The 16440-nt window shown below is 40.9% G+C and overlaps 1 protein-coding gene across 6 annotated transcripts; it reads right to left on the reverse strand.

Moving 5' to 3' along the window:
- Positions 1 to 469: 469 nt before the first annotated feature.
- LOC148029709 (pfkB-like carbohydrate kinase family protein) lies at positions 470 to 10612 on the reverse strand. 6 transcript variants are annotated; one of them, XM_087686008.1, is made up of 9 exons: positions 10556 to 10612; positions 10354 to 10466; positions 3960 to 4233; positions 2602 to 2673; positions 2460 to 2498; positions 2221 to 2331; positions 1302 to 1399; positions 1065 to 1176; positions 470 to 960 (listed from the first exon to the last, which is right to left on the reverse strand). In XM_087686008.1, exons 1-9 carry the CDS (start codon positions 10595 to 10597, stop codon positions 685 to 687), a joined length of 1137 nt encoding a protein of 378 aa, XP_087542134.1. In that variant the 5' UTR covers positions 10598 to 10612; the 3' UTR covers positions 470 to 684. The 6 variants fall into 6 exon arrangements, with proteins under 6 accessions (XP_087542134.1, XP_087542135.1, XP_087542136.1 ...); XM_087686009.1 differs by lacking the exons at positions 10354 to 10466; positions 10556 to 10612 and adding exons at positions 4764 to 4931; positions 5053 to 5318 and having other exon boundaries at positions 3960 to 4223; XM_087686010.1 differs by lacking the exons at positions 10354 to 10466; positions 10556 to 10612 and adding an exon at positions 4764 to 4899 and having other exon boundaries at positions 3960 to 4293.
- Between the last annotated feature and the right edge of the window lie 5828 nt (positions 10613 to 16440).

Raw genomic sequence — 16440 nt, forward strand, 5'->3', positions numbered from 1 at the left:
TGCTGCCCAGTGCTGCTCATACACGTGCAGAAAACAAAACCCTTAATATTTTGGCAAAGTTAAACAAGATTCCTGATTTCTGATAAACCTAAAACAGAATAGTGCTTGCAGTTCTAGGGCAAGTTGACAATAAAACGACAGTTACCCATCCAAACAACCCCTACGTGCATGGGCTACAAAGTATCACCCTACGTGCATGGGCTACAAAGTATCTGTTTGCCTTGTTTGGTGCAAAGCCCGATTGATACATTTAATCTATACGCTTTAAAGCAAAGCAAGGAAACATGTAAGAAGGCCTTTACCTTTAAATGAGTTTCTGATGTAAACTTAGAACAAAATAGCGCTTGCATTTACAGGGCAAGTTGAAAATAAAACAGACAGTACTCATGTAAACCACCCCTATGTTCATGGACTTTTTACAAGGTAATGTGCACACAAATGTTGCATTAACATAGCACAAACCACCACAAAAATGAATGTTAAATGTTAAATTTGAAACTAGATATCAAATCACACATTCTGTATCAGCCTGATTCATCCCAGGTTTTTTTCATCACGAATTGGATTAATGCCAACAACAGCTTCAGCTTGGTGCATACAAACCCATTTAGGGTGATAATCCAGGCTTCAATTAGAATATGCAGCTCACTTGGCAAAACTGGTTGAGCAATAAACAAGGCCAATTTAGCCTTTGACAGAAAACGACTTTGGGGCCTGAATAAATCCATTCAATGGCAGAATTTTCAATTCCAACTGCCGGTGCATCCACCTTATATTGTCTTTGGTTATCTCACCCCCAAGAAACTGTACTACTGCAGCTCCGGAACAGCACCCTATCTTGCAGCATTCTTCTAATGATAACTGGTTTACCATTCCAAAAAGAAATCCACTAGCAAAAAGGTCTCCTGCACCTGTTGTGTCTACCACTTCTTTGACAGTAAGTGCAGACACTCGAACAACCTGCATGCACGTAATGCAAAGCTTCTAACTCAGCCACGCAAGGCAAGCAAGTAGAAAACAATCTGCTGCTCGTAACACCAGGAGCTGGGGAAGCGCACACCGACCTGATTTTTGTGGCAAGCTATGCAACCTTTGGAACCCAGCATAACCACTGCCCATGTGCAGTACTTGGCAAGGAAAGCAAGCCCCTGCTCTGGATCACTCTGAGCTGATCCCCTGTTAAATGAACAGCCAACCTTATCAGGAGCGTAATAGCTCAAGTCTTAAAACTTCATCCATATGTTGTATTTATCAGCAGATGCATCTTTTAACATTGCAAGTGATTCTCTTATTTCAATTACCTCATAAGCTCCCTTATTTCATCCTCATTGGCAAAACACAAGTCTATTTTCCCTGATTCTAATAACTGCATCAAGCGAGCCCGGAAAGTTCGAATCACCTGACTTGAAACAACTCAAAATTAACTTTTGAGTTTTGTGCAGAAATATTGAAAAACCCAAATTGAAAATTGAAGCAATGCAAGTCCTGACCCGGCCCCCTCCAAGAAAACAGAAGAAAAACAAGTGAAAGCACAACAATCAAGGAGCATGTGAAATACAAAAAGATGAATATGCCTGCCATCTGTATATGTTCTAACGAACTATGACAGCTATCAAACTACTACCTTATCCATCAGTAAGTTAAATAATCTGGCAGCCAGTCGAACATGATACTGCCCACAAAAGGATGGGTTAGAACAAAAGACTTGGAGGTCCCCAAAGGGATCTTATATGCAACCCCTGTACCACCCTTATAAAGACAATCTACAACTCTGACAGCATGATATTCTCAACTTCAAACCATCACTTTATTCATCAGTACTGTGCTTAATCTGGTAGCAAGTTGCACAGTGATACTAGGAGAATTGTCTCAAAGGGATGTAGTTGGAGAACCACTGCTACCACCCTCTAAGGACAAGTGGGAGTCTGGTACTAAGAAAGCGTAAGACTTGGATGAATGTATGCAGATCATGAGTTTTCAGCACTTCCTACATACCTGGGATAAGACTCAAGTAATATAAAATTAAAGAAGACCTTGGTTTTGTTTGACATGTAAACTGAAATTAAGCCAATCAACCTTTACAAACCGTGAACCAACAACCAGAAATGAAACAAAAACATGAACAAGTGAATATGTTGTATATACAGCACACTTGGAGAAATTAATGAACAATTTGACTGAGTTCAATTTTAGCTACTGAATAAATGAACATCAACGTACTTCAAAGCTGGAGAGATCCATTGCCACTAGGGCACCTTCTTGCTTGGCAAGATCAACTGCTCTCTCTACCAACTCTTCCCCATAAAGACCATATCCATTTAGAACTATCCACTGTCACCAGCAAGAACTTTTTAGTATCAAAGGTAGCTTCTCGATTCTCTAACCTGTCATTCTGAGAGGAAAACCATGCAGCTAAGCAAATGGAATATCAATGATCACTCAAAGCAATAGTTCGATACCTGGGCGCCCAGAAAATCATCTCCAGTTAGCTCACTTGCCTACCAGCAGGAAACAGCAAACACACTTAGGATATGCGACTTTTGCCTACTATAACAAAGTTGCTAATGGATATTTTGCCAATAATTCAGGACTGATAATTACTTGAAGCCTAACAGCATCTGATAGACAGGTCCGCATGGTTCGGTTTCCTTCCTCATCCACAAGGCAGGCACACTGCAAAATATACAACCAAAACCAGAACCTCAACAGCATGAAAACACATTGAACCACATGTACTTGTTTGACACAATAATTTAGTGGACAATGCCATCTGAGCATCATATGGACCATATCTGTTACATATACAGACAAACTTTGGTGGCTGTTGTCATCTGCATATGATATGAAACAAAATGTACCATACATACACATTTGATTTTTCTTCCATCTCACTTCACAGATTGTGACCTTACAACATGATGAAACAACACCAAAACTGGAACATATTAAGCTGCATTACAGTTGGAGTACAAGAAAGTGGCATTAAAAACGTACGCTTGCAATTATGATAGAGGTCAAGCATGCAAAAGGAGTAACCAAATTGGTGGATGATCCCCTTTGCAATCACTTTAAGGTGGATATCAAGTACTTGGACCAACCTGTTGCCGTTGTCTGAGATGCATTACTGAAAAGTCCAAGTGCAAAGGAAAGATATAATGGGAACCCTAAGATGCCATTCATTTGACATAGTGCTACACAGAACAAAGGCAACCGTGGTCCACATAGGCATCCCTGTATTGCCAATGTTCAATGTCCAAGTCTTGACCATAAAGCTAGAGCTTTAAGAAGTAACACAATAATAAATACTTTTTGGTAAGCTAATCCTTGCAAGAGTCCATTATTATAGACAAATGCTACGTTAATCATCGCAGTCCAACACAATTAAATTCAAACAGTACACTCTGAGAAAAAAAAAATCTGTTAGGACTCTTTGATTACCCTAATAGAGCACATTGTTTCAAAGAGTGTGCTGCTACAAACAAATAAGACATGAGACAACAAATAGATGATGATATTTATAAAGAAATACTTTCACACAAAAACAACCGGCCATATAAACAATTGTTTGAGACTGACAAAGCACTTCTCAAACCACCTTAAGAGTTAGCACTTTATGAAGATTGAGTGCGCACATGTCTCTATATCACTAGTGTCATTTCTTACGAAAAGTGATAAAACAAACAGAAAAAGGGTAAGGAACCAAATGACTCTAGGGACAAAACTGCACAGAGTTTGTGAAAAAACATTCGTTGTATGCACTTTTCAAGCATGAACTTTCAAGAGTAACTTGAAGTTGGCAAGAATACATAATTCTGTAATTTCTGTTACTGCTTTCAGGTAGTTAGTATTAACTTTGGAAGCTAGTGATGGAAAAATAGAAAACACATATAGGTGGTCAATAGTGTTCTCTTGCTCTTTAGAAATACAAGTCCCATTGGTTTCTTAGCCAAGCTACAAACCTGGCCAGTAGGTCCACTTTTCACTCTCAGTCGATCAAGATGCACTCCAGAGGACTTCATGTTTTCGGCAAACATGTGTCCTTGTTCATCATCACCCCTGGCTCCAACAATTGCACAAGGTACACGGAAGGATCCAGCTAGACCCCTGATTGTATTTGCTACACTCCCACCTGCCAGAGTTCGCACAGCAGCATCCTCACCAGATTGGGGTAATGTGTGCAGGTTGACTTCATTGAGAATGTGTTGCATCTCCTTTGCAGTGACCTGTATCCAGCTGAGCAAGTCATCCTCAAAAGCTTCGTGAGACAAACGATTGTAGTTAAAAAGCTTTTAACTGCAACAAAAACAGCATTATTAGCAAAGGGAACAGGATCAAAGTTACACTTTTTAGACAGCACCATTGAAGAGTACACCTCAGAGAACATTAACTTCCTAAGCCCAGCTTTCTAATAGGCCTGGCTGTTCATGAAACCCAATCCCGTGTTGGCAAGGGATCTTTGATATGTTTTTGTACCTCACGGATAAGGCAAAAATATGCCCTCCTTGATATATACGGGCTTTGAGGTGTCCTCCTTTAGAATACTGTGAGGCAAAATATACATTACAAGTAAATGCAAGACAGGCATTCCCAGGCGTAGAAGGCACAAAGCGTCACCTTACAGTACTTGCAGGCAATTCCACGAATAAAGATGCATTATAGTGAAATCTGCTCGCAGGTTGCCTTTTAACGTGATGGCTGGCAAGCTAAAACAGCTTCAAGCCTCTATGGCTATTTGAAGGAATCAATGAGACATTTGGTCATACCCTAAGGGAGCCTCCCCTCTCGCCTGGTATGGACTCTAACAGAGACCAGTCCACCCGTGCAGCTTGATCCACCAGCGCGATAGGCTGCAAGCCAACAACAAGGGGCCTGCCCTTGACCTTCCTGTCCTCAACCGGCAGACCAGCCTGTAAGCCCATATCTGCTTCTCTCTGCAAACAATGGCACAAACAGCAGCCTCTGTTTCAACACACTAAGACAATTCTGCGATACCTTTGATCCGGATATAAGCCTAGACAACCCCCAAATGCACAACCCTTGCTACAGTGATACCTGGGATTTGCTCGAGGATGAGGAACCAAATGTATCCCCCCCCCCACCTCGCCGTGCCTGTGCTGCCGCTTAGAGCATGTCCCTTGCCTGATTCTTTAAAATTGGCAATGGCATGGCATGGAGCCTTTCCTCTGCGCGCAGGCCAAGCTGGCCACACAGACAGAAAGAAAAGCCGCTCCAAAATGCACTAAATTTCTCTTCGGTCTGATTTTTTTTTATCGAGGACCGTTTCTCGGTGCACTCTCCTCAACGCTACGACTCAAATCGCACCCGATAAAGTTCGGGGAATCGTGACAGCTACTTTTTGAAAAAGTAAACCCCCAAGAGTCGTTTCCATCTGGAAACAGTGTCCATAAAAGTTCCTAGACGGAAACCGTTTCCAAATACAGGCAGGCTACGTGGGGGTTTCAGAAACCCCTTCCTATTTTTTAAATGAAAAAAGAGGGCGCTCTTCCTCCTAGCTGTCCTAAGGCTGGTTACACACTAAGTGATGGACGGTCAACCCCCGCCCAGAGTGTGAGCAGGCGCTTTTTGAAACTAGGCACGGACATGGGCGTCATACCTTTACACACCAAATAAACACAATTTGTAAAAAAATAAAAAATAATAAACTTATGAATTTTTTGATTGGTTGCAAATGCAAAAAGTGCACCCTTGACAGCCACTTTACAAAGTGGGCGAGGGAGTTCACTTGTCTAGCAGGTAAATAACAGGTCATGTCCTCTCCAGTGTGTAAAGGATTGCAGACGCCCCACCCTTAACTAAGTGTTTTGATTGGTTAAAGCTTACAAAGTGGACATCCGTCATTTGGTGTGTAACCAACCTAAATATCCACCAACATCTCGCCAGACTATGCGCCCTACTATTCCTCAATAACCAGCACCATGGCACTCCCTTCACTTCCTGTTTTTGCAAACAAAGCTATAGTGAAACAACAGACTTCCCTATTCATGGCGAAGCACATAGCCCTACATACACCTATTTCTTCAATGCAGGTAGACTGAGATTAACAGCAAAAAATCGTGAATGCCTAGATGACAACATACACTATGGAGTAACACGTTTCCAAAAATGCTAGGAAGACAATGAATGTCACACAAAAATAACAAAAGAAGGATTTGCAGCTCATTTTCCAATTTCCTTGTTCATGTACCTAGCAAGCTTGATGCATGAACACCTAAAACAAGGAAACATTCCATTCTTGCTTAGAAGCATTTGTGAAAGGCTTATTTCAGTTGAGAAGATGGTGGCGATAGTTGTGCTTTGGCTCGCAAGTGGCACTCACTATTGTCTACAAGTTTGTTGATGCGGTATCGATGCATAGGTCGTGCTTCGTGCGAATGGCTCAGGATGCAGAGAGCATATAAAGAGTAAAAAATGGGCTTATGCTTTTCAAGGGACTACCCAACTGTTTAGGTGCAATGGATGTGACTCATGTTAACATGGACAAGCCCAAACATGTAAGTGCATCTAGCTAGTTTGACAAACACAAAAACTATTCTATGTCAGTTGAATGTGTGGTTGACATGGACTATCACTTCATGGACGTCTATGCTAGATGCCATGGAGCAACACATGATAGCTGCATATTCTATAATTCAGGTTTCTATGCTCGAGCTCTTAGTGGGCAATATCTCTTGGGGCCACACTTCTTTGATGGGGAATTCTCAATCGGGGAATACATTATAAGTGATGGAGGCTTTGATTTACATGGCAGCATAATGACACCCTACCGATCGCCGCATATAGAATTAGAAAAAGAATACGACTATGTTATTGCCTCCACATGAAGTGTAGTGGAAAGAGCATTCATACGCTTGAAACTGCATTGGAGATACTTAATGGGAAGATTTCTAGGCCATCACCCATGCTTTTAGCAAAATGCACAGTTGTATGTGTTGTGCCCAAAATAATATCTGCATGGAAGGGGATGAGATGATAGAGCACATATGTGCAAACTATAATGATGTTGATTTTCTTGTACGGAAACCAACAAGATCTTTCACGACAAAGATCCAAAGGGATTGCCTAGCACAATATATCTTGTGCAAAGGCCCCCATTGATTTTCTATCCCTCCTACATTATATTTATTTTTCCATTGTTTACCATGTCTCCACAACTCTTTAAAGGGTCTTGAAGTAATTTTCATTGAATTTGTGCATTACATCACATTAAAAGATTGCCACAATTATCTTTTGAATCTATGTTTACTGGAGAAGTAATGTATTGAGGGCATTACAAGTGAATGCACTTTTTAATGAGACAATGTCTAGTGAGAACATGTGAAGAAAATCATTTCAAAGTATTCAAGATAATGATTGGATTACAAACAACCAATAAAGCAAGAAATCCTGAAAGATTGCAATCCATGAAATGAATTGAGGACTCTATCTACAAGTCATAAAAGTGGCTACTTCATATAAAAACCGAATAGAGGCTGCCAGCTCCTACATAACTTCATTTGCATCTCTCTCATTTTGTCGGTGAGTTGCTCTATCATTGTCAAAGTGCTCCATCATTTGCTTTGTTGTCTCCTCTAAGTCTCGGCCCAATGTTGTTATGTTTTGTTTCCAGCGCTTGTGTCCATCTATCAATGAATTTTTAGCAAGACCTTGCTCAATAATAGCATCATTCGGCCCTTCATTTGCGAGACAAATGGATCAGTATCTATGTTGTTGGCTGGAGTTGCTTGTCTAGCCATGGCTACATTGCAATTCAAAGTAATCAAATCTTTATGTTAGACACGTTTATGTTTTCAAAACATAAAGAAGCATCGATTGTTCTTAGCAACTCTAGAAGCATAAATTGCATAAGCAAAGAACTAAAAAGAATGAATACCACCTGGATCATATGTGGATGTCTCAACCACATCATCCCTAGGATCCACAACTCTTTGGCCACTTGGATCATATGTGGATGTGTTAACCACATCATCCCTAGGATCCACAACTCTTTGGCCAACTATGTGGCTCTCCCTCAATGGCATCATGAATATGCTCATCAAAGGAAGTAGGGAGCTTCCTAGACTTCTTTTCTCAAGATGACGTTTGCCAATATGATGGATGGCATGATGGAATTTTCTTCTCATAGTCATATATTGTTTTCCACTCTCAATGGATTTTATTCCACATTATCTTGCATTGTCTCCCGCTCCTACAAACATTAAACTTTGCACATTGCTCAGTAATGTAGTCCCACCTATGACTAGTAGTTCGAATGTGAGGTGGCAAATGCCCATTCTCTATCATCTCATCCAAGTTCAACAGCTTTGCCCTAATGAGAACAATCGTCTCACCGGCTTCCCAATATTCCAAGTTAATTGTCTCTATGAGTCCTCCACAGCTATCTAAGTCTCCCCGCCTGTCCAACTACTCTATGGAACTTGTTGTTGTGCTTGTTCTTCATGAGATGTATCTACAACCTCTTATGCCTGCTCCTCAATGTTTGTTTGTGGTGTGCATTACTTTGTTTGTACACCCCTCTCTGCACCACAAGCTGGATTACTTGGAGGGGAATGGGATGGGCCCTCTACCACCATCCCCAAATGCCTAGTAGCAAGTTTGTGAATGGGGGGAAAGCCATGCATAGACATGCTATGCATCTATGGAGATGATGCAAGAGTTGGATGGGAGTTCAATCGATGGGCTTGTCCATGTATAGGCATTGTGTGGCCCTGGTGAAGAGGCAATGAGGACATGATCTCCAAAGGGGCAGGCATTGAGTGACCCTTATGCGGAGTAGATGTCCCAAAATATTGGAGTAGGATGGATGGTGACATGAGGGATGGATTGCCACCAAAAGCCCTTGATGGCCTGGGTGGAGGTACAAGCACTGGGGCAAGAGAGAAGGGAGCACATAACTCGAGCCAAAAGGTCTGACATTTGAGAATGCAATATTGCTACGATGTGCAACTGGCAGTGGTCGTGCCACATTGTGAAACCCTAAAGCATTGTCAAAGGGAGAACCGTGTACATTATCCTCTAGCTGAGATGAAGGCACAAACGAGTCATCCAAACCTTCAACCTCATCATTCTGTGACCACTCTTGGGAAGACATGCCACTATCAAATCGCCACAAACAAAAGACATACCGAAGGAGATCAAAACAATGAATTCTACCTAGTTATTTAAAGGCACTTGAAAATGACAAACACGTGTAGCATCAACCAAAACAACAGTTAAGCATGATGGCATGAGGCAAATAGCTATGCAAGGAGAAAGTAAGAGATGTTATACTACATTGTGAGAAGAACTACTATGAAGGCAGTCATCACTATAAGAGGCTGCAACCACGTTAACATTGAGCAAATAGATTTTTAGCGATAGAGAAATCAAGGATACTTCAATAAATAGAAGCACCACATATCTCACTTGTGAGATTCATCAATAAAGTGCATTGTAGGAAAGAAAACTATTATGGAATGACAAGTTCTCTATTCAGAACCCAAAAGTTAGCTCCATTACAATAAAAACTCATTCAATGTCACGTATAACTATGGTTTGCTAAATCGTGCATAAGAATCACAGTTAAATACATGGGACATAATGGTTGTATGCACGATGTAATAATAGTAGACGGCCGAGAGAAATTCAATGATCGCACATTGCACAAATTTCCATCTTTGCTTATCTTCAAAATGAATTTTATGCACTACATTTGAGAACCAAAGAGATATGTAGATAATGAAATTTCATTGTACAAAAAAGGGTGCCAATTCATAGATAAGCACATGCAATATCTGAAATTAGGGCTAGATTATAATTGATTTGGAGCAATAACCAAACATATGTTCCACCTCCCAAGCTGCAAGAAATGCATGCAACTTGTAGTTAAATACATAGGACATAGTGATAGTACACGCAATGTAATGATAGCAGATGACTGAGAGAAATTAAGAGGTCACACACCGCATAGATTGCCATCTCTAGTTATCTCTAAAGTGAAATTTATGCACTACATTTGAGAACGAGAGAGACATGCAAATAATCAAATTTCATTTTACAAAAAAGAATTCTACTTGACAGATAATTGCCTACAATTTCTGAATTCAGGGGCATATTAAAGTTGATTTGCGACAATTACCAAACATATGTTCCACCTGCCAAGCTGCAGGAAATGCAGTTGCATGAAGTGATCACCGGTCATAGCATATTGTAAATATGCATGATTGATTGCACATGATGAGATCATTCTTCTCAAGAAATGCCATGATCAATAGAAATCAGAGATGTTGCAACGAATAGAAGTACATGCAAGACATTGTGTGAATCTTCATGATAGGCAAAATGCAGAGGACCAACCTAAACGTGTCGAGATGCTGCCTGACAGGCAGAGAAGGAACCAAATCCTTCAAAGGGGGCGACCTGGATGTTGCGCCCCTCTTTTCTTTTGAATCTTCCATTCTTCTTGCAGACTTGCAAAATTGCGAGTGATGAGATTTCTTGAATAAGTTGCTCCGGTTTATGGAGAAAGCGCAATATTTTGTTGCAATAGAATGCGTACCTCAACAAGTGTGTTGAAGCTTGAAGAAGTCATTTCATTCATGCTAGCTAGATGAAGGTGTTGGGCTTGAAAGTAGAAAGGGAAGCTGAATCGAATCAAGGCTTACATCACCACGGCAAAGAAGAATAGATGGCAGGAAGAATTGCACCAAAGAGTGGCCTGAAAAGGAGCTAAGGGGGTGGGGGAGGCACTGCACCAAGCCCCTCTTCTCGCCATCGGTGCAAAATTGTAACTGTTGTGTTGGGCTTGATGAACTTTGCGCTATTTTGAGCATAGAGGCACCTGATTGTCCCAAAATAAACGGAGGTTTTCAAGTGAGACGGTTTTCATTTTGAAATTGGATTTTAAATTGAAAACTCGAAACCAGTCCTTGTGGCTCGGACCGGTTTTTGATTTTAAGAGAAAACCATCAAAAACCCCCTCTAGAAACCCTTGCGAAAACTGCTTCGAGATCTACATCCCAAATTGCACCCGATATCAAAGAGAGAAGTTTAAATATTAAGGAAATAATTTCTAGTGAGCAATAAAAATTCTAAGGAAATAACTTATAGGGAGAAACAAAAAATTACCAAAGAAAGAAGCTTAAAGATATAAAAATTTGGAGGGTTTAAATGTACAACCTCTCAAAAACAATGCAAACCTTTAACCATTACATTATCCATTGTATACATCTTGGAATTTGCAAGTTTTAAACTATTATTTACTATTTTCCAGGTCAATTTTTGGTAATAATTTTTTGATAATTACTTTTCGATGGATTGGGTTATTTTTTCAGCTAGGTTTACTTTATCAAAAAAATTTATCATTACTTTTTGGTGGATAGGGTTGACTTTGTTAGATAGGCTTACTTTATCAAAAAGCATGGGATGGGTTTTCTTTTTCAAAAAGTAGGGGTCATGATTGCCCACGTGTATTGGGTACAATTTGGGATGTAGATCCCAACTCTTCAAGGTCTTAAAATCTTTAAGACCCCATGGGAGATAGTGTTGAGGGTGGGGCCTTGTTCCATAACATATCATGCATCATACATTCTAATAATGATAGTAGATACTCAGGCCATGTCAACATGCTTGTGTGGTCCCCCCTAGGTAGAGACTAGCCATGCACATGTCTATTGTTTAGATATTAGCCCAATTGCCCTAGAGACAAGCCCCATGCACATTTATTGTTTAGATAGTAGCCTGGCCACCCTTAGAGACTAGCCCCATGTGCAAGGGGAGAGAAAAGACTTGCAATCTAAGGGCCACACATAAGTCCACAATTTGGTGGAACCATTGCACAGAAGGAGAGAGAATGACACACCTAGCCATTATTTTACCCTTGAGTTTAAACAAGGATGCACTCTAGCCAATGATATCAATCAAGAAATTTGTTATAAGAACTAGGTCTTGCACGAGCCCCCTGCCATGAGACTCTTGAATTAATCTTCCTTACTAGCAACTAGCCCACTCCTTTCAGCAACACTACAAGGAAAGCAAAGTTGCCATGCAACATTCTCTTGCTTTTTCTTCCTCCACAATGGAGTTAAGGGGAAATAGGGCTCTCTCTCTCTCTCTCTCTCTCTCTCTCTCTCTCTCTCTCTCTCTCTCTCTCTCTCTCTCTCTCTCTCTCTCTCTCTCTCTCTCTCTCTCTCTCTCTCTCTCTCTCTCTCTCTCTCTCTCTCTCTCTCTCTCTCTCTCTCTCTCTCTCTCTCTCTCTCTCTCTCTCTCTCTCGCACACAATTTGGTATCCACCATTGTTATCCATAGTGATAATAATCTCCAAATCTTAGTAAAGTGGTTTAATTTTGATGAAATGGTTGCCCTTGAGCCTTAGGCACAATTGTCGAAGCAAGTAATTGATGAAAGCCCTTTGATTTCTCTAGAATAGAAGAGATTTTTAAGCCTCACTACTGTCCTAGGTCATCAAGAGAGCAATAATGTCTCCATTCATGAAAGATTGAAACAATCTCTATCCTAAAATGCTTGGAGATGCTAAAGACTAAAGAGCCCTTCGATAGAGCAAGAATTCCCAAGGATCTAATCTATAAACCATGGCTACCCTACTTTGACTGACATATTTATGCATCAAGAGTCAAGAATGAAGCCTTCAAGAGAGAAAGAAGCTTTCATAGATTGGTGGAATGAAAATTTCAATATATTTGCCACTATCCAACCCTGTACTCATCAGCTTCAAAGTTGGAGCTTCATGCCCTTATGATGAGTGAAACCTTCATTGCATACCCTTATGATGAATGAAACCTTCATTGCATACCCTACTTGATTGGGTAATGGGCTCCTCATCATGGTGGTTAATACTTTCTTTGTATACAATAAAATCCTTCAATCATTAAAACTCCTTGAATGAAAAGTGTGGAAGCTTGCCAATGCTCTTATCAATGTCTAAAAGCTTGATAAGCTAGAAAACAAGGTGAAGAAGATGATTAACTACTTAGTATCCTATTTCTTATAGCCAAGAATGATGCTCATGGCCTAAAGGAAATATTATGGCCTTGAATGTTTGCTAGGGGAGCTTGTAATGATGGGAGTTTGAATCTAAGTGCTCTTCAAAATCCATGCATAAAATGGGACTTGCTATGGAAAGGATGGGATTTGCATTTAATTCCTCTAAAAAGTTCAAGTTTACAAAGTCCCTTGATTCCTTGATGTTGAGGTTCAATTATTGCAATAGTAGAACTCAAGGATTCTTGGCTTTACTCACTAATGACACTAGTGAAATAATATTTGAAGTACGAGAGTAAATTGATGATAGCAAGGTTGTGGAATGGAGAGAGGAGGGGAAGCAAGATAACACTTGCCAACTCAAATCATGACCAGTTTGAAAGGCATTTTCTTCTTCAACATAACTTTTCCTCTGCTAGACTAGCCAAGGTCTCACTTCCTTTTTCCCTTCTGAAAAAAAGAAAGAGCCCTTTGCTCTAATGATGCTTCTCTTCTCTATTTCTTTGCATATTGTATCCTACGATAGATCATGAAGCTACCTAGATAGCTCCTTCATTAACAATGTCTCATGGCTAATCATGCTTCTCTAAAGATTCAATGTCTTCTTGGTCCTCTCCCTTGCATTTCTCTAAAGACCAAGATCAGTCACACTCTTCTTCTTGATAGGACTTTGAAGGAGGCATGTGAAGAATAGAGGGGGGACCAAAGTATCTATGCTTCCTTAACATTTGATAGCTCATATTAACTTTCTTCTAGCCAACCACAACACCTTCTTTATTGTGAGCACTAGTTGATGGATGGTGCTTCTTCTCCTTTCAACAGGCCACTAGAAGCTCTCAGTCGTAAAGCTAATCCATAATCTTCCGTGCTTACTAAGGTATAGCTCCCATGCACAGATTTATCATTGTTTGAATAAATCCTCCAATACTTCAAGTGCCTTTGAGTGGTATTTGCTATCCACCGTTGTTATCCATAGTGATAATAATCTCCAAATCTTAATAAAGTGGTCTCCTCTTTTGATAATTCACTTGAACTGTTGTCCTCTTTTATTTGAGTGTAGAGGCGATCAACCGCGAAGACCCACGGACTGCTTATTGCTTCAAGCATTCCAAGTCGAGCACTAATGGCTACCTCTCACATAGCCAACACGCTATCCATCTCTACGGGTGTAGTGATCTTACCTCCATGCTGATTAAGTTACCTCCTCTCCTACACACTCCTCAGCTCCATGATCCAAGTGCAAGCTTCAAGCAAGCTCCATCCTCAAGCCCCACGCTCCAAGATCCATTGTCGCGAGCAAGAGAAGAGAAGAGAAGAGAAGAGAAGAAGAGAGGAGAAGACAGAGAGCTTCTCCACCCCGGTCCCTCACCCTCACACACTCTCACACTCCCTCTCTCAAGCACAAGCTCAAGCAAGAAAGAAGAAGAAGAAGAAGAGGAGAGCCACTTTTGGCCACACATAAGAATGAGCTTCTCATTCACTTTTCAACTTTGTATACAAAACTCTAAATCCCTTTTGGGTAGTCATCCCCTTATCCCCTTTTTTACATGGCTGGCTAGGCCCTTTTTCCCATTGTCCTCCTATCTTTCTAGCTTCCTTCCTACTGCCCATCTACCTTTACAAATTGCATGGGTGAGAGCCCGGTACTCTTAAAATTAATCATGGCGCGCCTTGCACTTTTTTACAAAAGTATAGACTCACGTTTTTTCTCGTGCGCCTTTTTTGTTGATTTAGGACTTTTCTGCACTTCTTGTGTTTCCAAATTCTTATTGGGACACCTTCATCTTCTATTTCACTTTTACCTTAGCCTTGTCTTCTACTTTAGATTTTCCGACTTTTCCACCTTGTTCGTTTGAGGATTAACATTACCCCCCTCTTAGACACGTGCCAGTCCCATGGCACTCACCGTTGTAGGTAGTAGGCTTTAGCATGCACCGAAGATGTGAGTGGAAGTGACTGATGTGGTTGGCCTTGGAGGAGTTTTAGTGGTGGTGCGAATGAAGGTGCTTAGTGGCACCTTTTTGGCCTGATTGGTTGGTGATAGGTTTGTTGAAGTTGGGGATAGGGCCAATTTTTGTTGGGAGTTGCACTCAAGGGTTGGTTTTGGTGTTGATATTCGGGGGATTCTAGGGCGGGCGACAATTCTTTGACGGACTTGCAGGATGATGAAGGATAAGAATTCAGAGTTGAGTGTTAATAAAGAGGTGACAGTACTTTCGTTGGAGTCCGCAATACCTGCAATTGAAAACCTTTATATGTGGTCTCTCCATGGGGTTGTGCTAGTCTTCTTATCGTGCACAAGACGTAGTTTGATTAGTTTGGGAGACACGTCGACTCTAAGTAAGATGAGAGTATTGTCCTGCACTTGAGGACCCAAACTATGTATATATTGCGGTACATGTATTATGTGAGTGCTCGTGCATACTTAGATATTACGTAGCTGGAAGACAATTGGTCTAGTTCCTCGTAACAACATGTGGATGAAGCAAAGTTGTCAATGTTGAGGAGAAGTACACATGAAGGTGTATGAGACAACCTTTGTGTTGTGACGACACGATGTAGCATAATTGAACACATTGACAACAAAATTTTGATAGCTAGTAGCTACTGGCTTGCTCGATGAGTACAATGCACTTTGCATGGCCATTCATGCGTTGCTTACCACGATTGGTTGCAATGGTACTAAGACGGAGTACAAAAGGAATCATGCAAATGGGTCAGGGTGACATGTCTAACCATAGGCGAGATAAGCTCCCTAGGTATGACCTACCCTTAATGTGCCCTGAACAATTGTGGGGGATGTGTAGAGGGCTAGGGGACTAGGGACGGAGCCAGTCGACCAAGGTCACTCGTCGTACCTAATTTGAGGGCCACTAGGTGTCGTGCTGTGATTGTGAATGCTTTTTTTCTTTTTCTTTTAATTTAAAAGAATAACCTGAGTACAACCATTGCAATATGTTGAGGCTATCAGCCTTTCAATTGAATTGGGAAATGTCAAAATTTGAAAGGCTGTGGAAATGGATATTACAACGATGATTGTGTCCTGGCCTCGTTGCTAGAGAAATAGTCGTTGAGATGGGGAGATACACTAAAGATTTTGCAAAACCTCTTGTAACGTGCGATGTTGGTACAATTGAGGTAACAGCTGCCGTGAGTGCCAAGTGTAGAGTTTGACCCAGAAAGAGAGAGTGGCCCCTGATCATACTTTGAGCCATGCGATGTGGGGCGATTGGCAAGGGTGATTTTCTCTCAGCAGTGAGGATTTCATCATGGCTCTTTGTGAGATTGGTGGCCTTGCGGTGGCTTGGGCCCTAAACACTTTTGTACAAAGACCTATGTCGTCCTGCATCCACTTGACGCTTTGTGAGAGTATATGCAAGTCACATGCGTCAATTATGATGAACAGATGCAATGCAAAAAGATATTACTTCATCTAAATCCTAT

The sequence above is a fragment of the Lygodium microphyllum genome, chromosome 10 (genome assembly GCF_053477565.2).
Source record: "Lygodium microphyllum isolate KBCC chromosome 10, Lygodium_microphyllum_v1.1.10, whole genome shotgun sequence".
NCBI lineage: Eukaryota > Viridiplantae > Streptophyta > Polypodiopsida > Schizaeales > Lygodiaceae > Lygodium > Lygodium microphyllum.